Source organism: Hibiscus syriacus, unplaced genomic scaffold, assembly GCF_006381635.1.
Source record: "Hibiscus syriacus cultivar Baekdansim isolate YM2019G1 unplaced genomic scaffold, ASM638163v2 tig00110120_pilon, whole genome shotgun sequence".
NCBI classification, from domain to species: Eukaryota; Viridiplantae; Streptophyta; class Magnoliopsida; order Malvales; family Malvaceae; genus Hibiscus; species Hibiscus syriacus.
Window position 1 is genome coordinate 206,442 of NW_024062596.1, and position 9,766 is coordinate 216,207.

General features: G+C 34.0%; 1 protein-coding gene across 1 annotated transcript; it reads right to left on the minus strand.

Moving 5' to 3' along the window:
• Nucleotides 1-214: 214 nt before the first annotated feature.
• On the minus strand, nucleotides 215-2,185 carry LOC120215470. The gene is made up of 5 exons (XM_039213154.1): nucleotides 1,890-2,185; nucleotides 1,598-1,846; nucleotides 774-872; nucleotides 489-581; nucleotides 215-407 (listed from the first exon to the last, which is right to left on the minus strand). The coding sequence occupies exons 1-5, from the start codon at nucleotides 2,183-2,185 to the stop codon at nucleotides 215-217; spliced, it is 930 nt and encodes a 309-aa protein (XP_039069085.1).
• Nucleotides 2,186-9,766: the final 7,581 nt, after the last annotated feature.

Genomic DNA, 9,766 nt, shown 5'->3' on the forward strand with positions numbered 1-9,766 from the left:
TCGTAATAAGCTTTATCTGCACAATTTCTTTAATACAATCAAGAATTTCCTCCTCATTCCTATATAAGTTCCTAAAATTTATTTTATTTCTTTCCTCCCAAACAAAGTATATATAAACATTCCAAAAAAATGTAAACCAAATGCTTGAAATAGATTTACCCCTCCAAAGAGACAACATCTATTGAAGTTCACCCTCCAAGCTAGTGTTCCCACGCTACACATCACTCCAGGACAGAACAGCTCTCCAAACTCGAGCCCAGAAAGGAAAACTAAAAAATAAATGACTTCTGGTTTCCTCTTCCTCCCAACAAAGCACACAAATACCCTCAAGAACCATGCTCATTCTACGAATGATGTCCTTAGTTGCTAGACGATTAAGCAAAGTCAACCAAGACACAATAGCATGCCTAGGAACATGTAAAGGAAACCACACCAACTTCTGCCATGGAACTTTATCATTCTTTACTCTTATCTCTTGTCAAATCCACCTCATCCGAACAGACATTGAACACCCAGCATGGAATAACGGCCACACAATCTCCTTAAGGGAGAAAACTTTATTTAAACCCCAACTCACCCAACTGCCCAGAATGAAACCCCAAACGCTTGTCCCCTTAAGAACATAAGTCTTCAACCACTCCACCCAAAGGGACCCATCATTCGCCAAAATTTTCCTAAGAAGCTAAAGGAGACGCGCACAATTCCAACAAGCCAAATCCTTGATGCCTAACCCCCCCTTTAGATTTCAGAGTGCAAATCCGACTCTAACTCACATTAGCACCAAGAGCAATAGAACCTGAACCCCTCCAAAAAAAGATCTCATACACAGTTGATCAACCTTCTTCAAAACAGACCTAGGCAGAATCAGTTGCCTACACCAAAATTAGAAATGCTAAACAAAACTGATTGAATCAATTGCAGCATACCAGCGTAGCTTAATCTACAATTCGACCACTTCCCTAGCTTCCTACTGATAGAGTTAAACAATCTAAAGCAGTCCTTCTCCAACAAATGTCAAGTAACAAGCGGAACTCTCAGATAACGCACCAGAAGCTTATCAATATTAAACCCCCAACGTGTCTCTAATCTTCTCCAACTCACCCTCCAAAACACCGGAAGTAAAGATTTCACACTTTGCATCATTAATTCTTAATGTCAACATTTTGTAAAATTTGCTCAAAACAATGAGCCCCACCATGTAATCAAATTACCCTTCGCAAAAATGAGCAAATCATCAGCAAAGCATAAGTGCGCTAACATGACTCTCATGCACTTAGGGTGAAACTGAAAAAAACCCTTAAAAGCCGCCAAGTCCAGCAACCGAGATAGCACATTCAAGGCCAAAACAAACCAGTAGGGAGATAAAAGATCTCCTTTCCTAACACCCATCTCTCCCTTAAAATAGCTAGCTAAGCTACCATTAAAGGCAATCGAAAAATATCGGGTCATTACACACCTGCGGATCCAGCCCCTAAACTCATTAGGGATTCACATTGCCTCAAGAACATCAAGGATAAAATTCAAATTTATGTTGTCAAACGCTTTCTATAAGTCACTTTTTATGGTGCACCTCGGATTCAAAGTTTTCCTACCATACCCTCTCACATTCTCTTGCGCAAGCAGAGTATTATCCACAATATCCTGCCCTTTAACAAACGCTGATTGGTTAGGCCTTACCATATCAAGAAACACAATAGCCAATCTACGGACCATAATTCTAGTGATAGCCCTATAGACAACCGAACAACAAGATAAAGGCCTAAAATCCTTCATATTGCAAGCATTTACCACTTTTGGAACCAGGACCAATGTTGTAGCATTAAAAGCCAGTAAGAGGTTTGAAGTGCTAAAGAACGAACAAACTGCATCAATAATATTCGCACCCACACCTCCGAAGCCACTTTAAAGAACTTGGGAGAATATTCATCCAGTCCCGGTGCTTTATCATCACCATGGTGAAAAAAACCTCTTTAATCTCAATATTATACACTTCTCCAGTTAACAACCTGCCAACATCACTAGAAATTTTAAAACCAACAATCTCACTTAAAGTACTCACATTGCAGCTCTCCATATCTGGGTCCACAGCTCCTACCAAACTTTGAAAGAAATGCACAACTTCCCCCGACGTATCATCAAAAGACACAAGCTGCTGCCCCTGCTCATTATAAAGCATACGAACCATGTCTCGTTTCTACTTAACCGCCACTGAGGCATTTAAAAATTTAGTGCCCAAATCACCTTTATTCAACCACTTTACTTTCGCTTTTTGTCTGTAGTAAAGTCTTTCTGTCATCTCAAGCTCTTCTTGTTCAGCTCGGAGAAGGTTCTCACATCTCATACCCTCAGCATTCCCATTGTCAGAAAGATTACAAATTTACTGGTCCTCAAGTTGAATCTTCTTTAACGCCACCCTAGCAGGGAGATCCCTATAACAAAATTTATTAAACAACTTCAACTCTCTTTTCATACATTTCATCTTGCGGAATAAAACCAACATCGGATCCCCCTAAACATGCTTCAACCAAGAACACCAAACTACCTCCATAAACCCTAGATAAAGAGTCCAAAAATAAAAGAATTTAAACGACTTTGGCCTGTGAATAGGCAAAGGCATCTCCATCCAAACCAAAACGGGACAATGATCTAACTTCCGAGCCAAAAACACAGTTTCCTAACTATTAGACCAAGTAAATAGAGGCCCACTAAAAGGATGATCAGTAAGATTCAGATCCTCCATTCAGTCCCTAAAAGCACACATATCCGCAGTAGGATGCTCAAAAGCATCCATACCCAAGGTTTCAGACATTGAAGTCCCCCACAATCCAAGGGACAGAAGCCATAGAAGCACCAACATCCTTTAACTGTTGCCAAAGAGCCCTTAGAATCACACCGTCATTACTTTCATACACTACAGTGACACCAATATCCATACCCCTAAACTTACTTATCGACGAAATAAATTGATCATAAACACAAACATCCCTAAGTTGCATGTCATTCCTCTAGAGAACCTAAATCCGACCATTACTCGCACAACTATAATTGGAAACCCAATTCCAATTAACAAAAGCACCAGCAACAACCCCAAGCATTTTTTTCTCTTTTTCTCTAGTCTTGAGCAGATAAGCAACATCAATCTTAAACCTATTAAGACGTTTCACAATAAGTGCTTGCTTATTCAGGGCATTAAGCCCTTGCACATTCCAAAAATAAAAATTCATGAGAAGGAAGGCAAATATCCACCCTCACCAACCCCCTCAAGACCTTTTTTCCCCTCTCTAATTGATCTTTATTTTTAGCTTTCATCTCATTCAACAGATTCGTCACCCCTAAGGCAGCAACCCGTGGTTTTTGAGCATGCAAATCAACACCAATAGGGAAAGAATTCTCCTGATCATCCCCTGAAACTGCAAATTTATTCTTAGTAACCACCCCTTGCCTTCCACCTTCTTTACTCCCTACATCCTTATTTTAGATTTCAATTTTACAAACCGAGACAGACTAGAACTCCCAAACTTATCGCCAGCTTTACTAGAGGCATCAACATCAATACACTCACTAATATCCTGATCTAAAACAGCACTCTCACTATCAACCTTAGTTAACAGTTCAACTCCCTCAACTATAGTTTTCACAAGGTTCTTACACACAACCTTAGCATAATTACTCTTCCCAGATTTCTTAACTTGCCAAATTTGCTCAACAGTCTTACCCTTAATAGAGCAATCCTTCTCCGAATGAGAAAAGGTACAACAATTAACACACCTAATGGGCAACCATGGAACTTCTACTAACTGTCGTAGTAGTACCATTACCGAGAACAATTGAAATCAGCGCCAATTTCGATGCATACCTTCTCATAAGAAAGACGTTGCCTCGACGTCGTGATCCCATCCATATAAAACGGAGTTCCCACAACGCTCGCAATAAAACTTAGTCCCTTCTTTGTTAAAAGCTCCAATAGAACATGAGAATGATGAATCCAAACAGGAACACGATCCATCTTAAACTCCAAGGTTCTCAGATTCGACTTCTACTTTCTTAAGGTCATCGGGTTATTTTGAGCATGCCATAGACCAGTCTCCAGCATCGAATCCACTGTCGAGGCATTCCCAAACTGAAAAATGAACAAATTTTCCCAGTAAGGCTCACTTCAATCTTACCCACTTTACTCCACAAGGATTTCAACCTTTCGCTACCTTTCGCACCACAAAATTGGGAGGAAGCCCAAGAAATTGAGCAACCAGCGAGTGCCTCCAAGTAGAAATCCCTTCATTTAGAACCTTAACCGACGGTCGCACTTTAATGGAACCCTCACTGATCTCCGGAGGAAAGAACTCCAACGATTGCTCCTGATTCCCCTCAAACAACTTCCTCAAATCGATCAGAAGCAAGGAAACAAGAGATAAATCAAAGCAAACTGAAGAAAACAAGAGAAAATCACGACTGAGGCAAGAAAATTTTCAACGAAAAATAGACCTGCTATCTTACGCCGAGAGCATTTTCTAAACGTGCGCCGATCAACCTATTTAAATTTTAAATTTAACGTCATAAATTTATTAAAAACAATATTAATATATAATATAATCTATAAATTATAATTAAAATACTAATTTGATTTTAGTTTTAAAAAATAATTTTAAATTTTACAAATTATATCAATTTGATTTTAATTTTAAAGTTTTAAATAATTATAAAAATAATTTTACTTGATTTAAACCTATACTTATACTTGTTCTTTAATCATTTTAAAACTTTAATCACCCTTCAATTACAGCTCAATAAAACCACAGAGGAGAACCCCTATCTTATAAAAATAATGTCTAAGTGGGAAAGAAGATAAACACTTTTTGTTAATCTAATAATATAATTCCTTTATTTTTTGAAAATTAATTATAATATCTCAATCCAATGCCTAGATTTAAACATGAAATTTTCATTAGGATTCATTCACTGGCACATATTTATTGTTTATATAATTCTTTTTTTGAATAGTTTAGAGTGTTTAGAATTTTTTTTAGTCATTAACAGCATACGTAAACTCTCCAGATATAAGTACTTGAACTCGGTACCTATAAAAGAAACAACACTCTATTTTATTCTTAAGGCCACTGAATAAGTAAATTGATTCATAAAGACACTTAGCATTTTTTTTTTGAATTGAAAGAAGCCTAAAACAGTAGGCTATGCGCGTATATTCTCATCAGTTTGTTGCGCAACAGCAGCGTCTAAAGCTAGGAGGTCTGCTAGCTCATCCGGAGGGAATCAAAATGAACCAAGCTGTAGTGTTGTCGTGAAGCTAGCTTTGTCATCCTATCGGCAATCTTGTTTCCATTCCTGCTAATCCATTAGATTTTTGTCAATCAGCATCCCGACTGTCGAAGCTTTAGAATTGCGTGAAGCAACGGAATATGGATGTCGATTAATCTACTTTCTCCTACCAATTTCTTTTATTCCAACTAAAGCCTTAATGTTTTAAAATATTACTACACATGACTTATTTTTTTTTTAACAATTTCCTTAATTATTCTATATCTTTAAGAAAATTATTAATCTAATCCTTAAGAAAATTTACGTGTGATAGAATTATTATTATGTAATAATTTCTATAGATGATTCTTGTATTTTGATGACATAATTAAATTGTACTAAATTCATTGTTATGTTTTTTATTTATTTTTGCTGATGTATTGTCAAATTACACTAAATTTTATAACTTATCCCCTATTCTGTCTTTCCTTTCGAACAATTCAGAATCTTAAATTCTTACTCGGCATCCAGATGATCATAGTCTTGATTTTCAGCATTAAAATATATATTTATATTCTTTTACTATTGTTGTTTTTAGTTTATAATTATTATTTTGTATTTTTTATTTATGATATTTATTTTGCATGTATTTTAAATTACGTATGCGAAATTTTTGATAAATTATTTTTGTGTCACTTTCGTGATAAATATTTTTCTTCAATGGAATATTAAGAGAATATCCATATGTTTTTTACATGTTCAATAAAAAAGGAACTAACTTATACCAATGTAAATAATTTAATAATATTTTTATCACTAATAACATAGACTAAATTATTATGATATTTAAAATAATAATATTATTCATCGTGTTTGATGTTTATGATGGGTACTTTTTGGAACTGTGAGAAACATATAATGATACACGCACGATCAAAACCAACTTTCTCCATAACTTGATTATTCCATGAATGTTTTCATTGGTGCTTCTAAGGGAGTTATTCCTTACCTTATCATATATTATATCATTTATACATTCTATTCTATCATAAGCATGCATTCACATGTTAGTATAAATTATCATATCATTCATACCATCCTATGCTTAGTTTATCATGTCTTTCATATCATTCAAATATATGCTATGACTACATATCATTTCTTAGGATATTAATATTATATGTTTCCATTTATCATTTATTATGAATACCATGTTTTATGATATTCATGCATATAACATATAGTCCACATCTTTATATTATATTCTTAAGTACATAGGTTAACTTTTAATATGAGTTTTTTATGTTTCTTACAGGTTCCAAAGTATACAACAACTTGGAAGTTGAATTTGAGCTTAACTAAGGACAAGGAGCTAGGAAAACTTACATAGGATTACTCAGAAGAGCATGAAGAACAAATGGTGAAAAGTTGTCTATTGCCAACCATTGCCAAGTGAGTTCATAGCTGGATTGAGTTGAAGATTTGAGCTAGAAGAAGACTTCAATTCAGCTTGGAACTTGAACATACATAATCTATGCCCAAAGGACATCAATTTTGTGAAAGGTCACTTTTTCTCAAATCGTGCCTTTTCGCGAATAGGTGCATTTTCGGGTCATGCCTTTTCACGAGGAGCTACCAAGTGAATTAACACATCAATGGGCATTAACTGCCAGCTCCTCATCAACTCACTCACCTTGCAACATACCTTTTCATGAAGAGGTGCCATCCAAACATCATGATCTTTCGTGAAAAGTGCTGCCATGGAAGGTCACCATTGAAGGGGGATGTGCATTGGTGATGTTATTTAGGCCAAAAGGTGCCTAAATCATGAAGATACACGAGGCAAGCAACCTAATCATTCGTCCACACAAGAGCATGGATTTGGCGCCAACATGAGAAGACATCATTATTTAATTCAATTCATCATGTATTTTCATTTAAAGAGTCATGCATCTTGATAAGGGTGCATGTATTAGCCGAATAGACATGTGATGGTTCGGCCATGCCCCTTGGTTTCCTATATATAGCCAAGTCATTTGGCATTTGTAATAATCTCATTTCATACATTAATCAAACCTTTGTGAGTTTATCTCTCTTCAAGTTCTTGATTGAACTTTATCGACTTCTCAAGCTTTGCTTGTGGTGTCACCCTTCTTCTTTCCATAGATACTTGTGCATCCTATTTGTAATATAACTAGATGGGCCAAGTCCGGTTCTACCATCCCTTAAAAAATCATATAAAGTATGGGTCTATGCTCTTTAGCATATGTTCTTCTTTAAGCCTTCTTTAAGATACTACCATCACCATTTCTTTCTCTCCTTCACCACAATCATTATCATAAAAAACAACCCATCCATACTTCCATTCTTTCTTTATACTTTCATATTTCTAGCCCACCTAATCACCATTACAATCTTGCATTGCAGGTTCCTTGCTTCCTTCCTAGATCCAACAATCGATTTGTTGATGTCTTCATCATCAACAAGGCGTGCCACAACTTATATCATATAAAATCCAGAAAGATGAAGTAATTGTTGAGAAACAACAATGGTGTCACAGCTCCATCTCTCAATCTTTCTTCTAATTCACAACTTCATCTCTTTCTCTATCTGCACCTTCTTCTCCTATGGTCACTTAGAAGAAATTCAGTTTCTTTTTTGAAGATTTCAAAATTTAGGTTTTCAATTTGGTGTCTCAAATTAGGTAACTTGTGAAAATGGAACACGACAACAATGATTCTGTAGCAATCGCACCATCACCCGTTCTTGACATATATATATAATAAAATTACGTGTAAACTACACAGATGGTCACTAATATTCGAGCAAATTTTAATTTTTCTCACTAAAGTTTCAAAAGTAACAAAATAGTCACTAATGTTATTAGTTTGTAACAAAATGGTCACTAATGTTATCAATTTGTAACAAACTGATCACTCCACCATTATCTATGTTAAATTGATGATGTGACACTATTAATGAAAAGATTAATGTTTAATTTTACCCCTAAACTATTGCTAAAACATAGGTCCTTAAACAATGCTTTTATATCTAATTTATTCCAAAAACTTTCTGATTTCCAGTTTTTTTTAAACACCCCAACGTATCAATTACATTTTAACTATTTTTTTTACAAAACGAAAATCAAACTTAAACAAATTAACTCTAGTTTGTATTTAAATATTCTAACCACTTTCCTTACAAAACGAAAATCATCCCAAAAGCATTATTTTTCACATTAAAATTAATTGAATATATGACTTTAAAAACTCATGTATTTGTCTTTAATGGAACAAATCTATTTATCTATACAGTGCGGTTTTCGTTTTGTAAGGAATATGGTTAAAATATAGTTGTGGTGGTGTGGTGTTTGGGAAAAAACTATAATTTAGAAAGATTTTGAGATAAATTAGATATAACATCATTGTTTAAGGGCTTATTTGATGTTTTAGCAAAAGTTTAGGGGGTAAAACTAAATATTAACCTTTTTATTAACGTTTCCACATCATAAATTTAACATAGATAACAGTGGAGTGATAATTTTCTTATAAATCGATAACGTTAGTGACAATTTTGTTAAAAATCGATAATGTTACTAACCATTTTGTTACTTTTGAAATTTTAGTGAAAAAATAAAAACTTACTTAAAAATTAATGATCATTGATGTAGTTTACCTTAAAATTATACATAAAGAAGTGACGTAACTAAAAATTTAAAAATGACAGTAAATTTTTTTAATACTTTTCTAATATAATAGATATTCCATTTTTAATTTTATTTTTATCATACTCTTAATAAATTAAATTATATTTAAATTTATTTAAAATAATGGTTACATCTCTTAAAGATTTAAGTGCATCCTCCCCTAATCCAAACTCGACCAAAAGATACCGGAACCCATTTGAATTGTTGCCTAACCCAGACTTTGTACCATGGTTCGGTGTAGGGATCGATTTAGGATTGTATTTTTTAGAAATTCTAAGTTTCTTAATGTCAATTGAAAACAATATTTATAAAATATTATATCATAAAGGTATTAAAGTGTCATAAAAATAAAAGTGTAGATTCTATTAAAGTTGTATTTATAATTCGATGAAGGCCGAAGAGTTATATAAAAGGCTTATGGTCCCCAAGAAATAGACAATCTCGTATTTTTTCTTAACCCCTTATAGAGTTGATACTCAAGAGAATTATATTTTCTTGAAATATCACAAATAAATATTCAATAATTTCAATCTATTAATTAATTCATGTATATATATTTCCACAAAATATAGTATTTCTTAGTCTTGATGATTTAATCCATGTTTATTTTTATATTTATTATGATTTGATTTTAACAAATGATATCATCGTCTCGTCATGTTGAATAATTGAGAACCTATTGATTTAATTTTTTGGTTGATTCATTCAAGTATTTTGGGTTTAATTTTCGTACATTTTTGTGCGATAATTATGCCTTCACTTTGCCATATTTTTGTGTTAACTTTGCGATAATGGTTCTCAATTGTG

What these genes read in the sequence shown, in the direction of transcription:
- LOC120215470 (XM_039213154.1), bottom strand. Translation starts at nt 2,185, where the DNA reads ATGGTTCGTATGCTTTATAATGAGCAGGGGCAGCAGCTTGTGTCTTTT. An exon ending in TCTTTAAAGTGGCTTCGGAG is followed by an intron (nt 1,847 to 1,889) that starts GTGTGGGTGCGA and finishes TTCGTTCTTTAG; the next exon opens with CACTTCAAACCTCTTACTGG. An exon ending in TCAATGTCTGTTCGGATGAG is followed by an intron (nt 408 to 488) that starts GTGGATTTGACA and finishes ACATGTTCCTAG; the next exon opens with GCATGCTATTGTGTCTTGGT.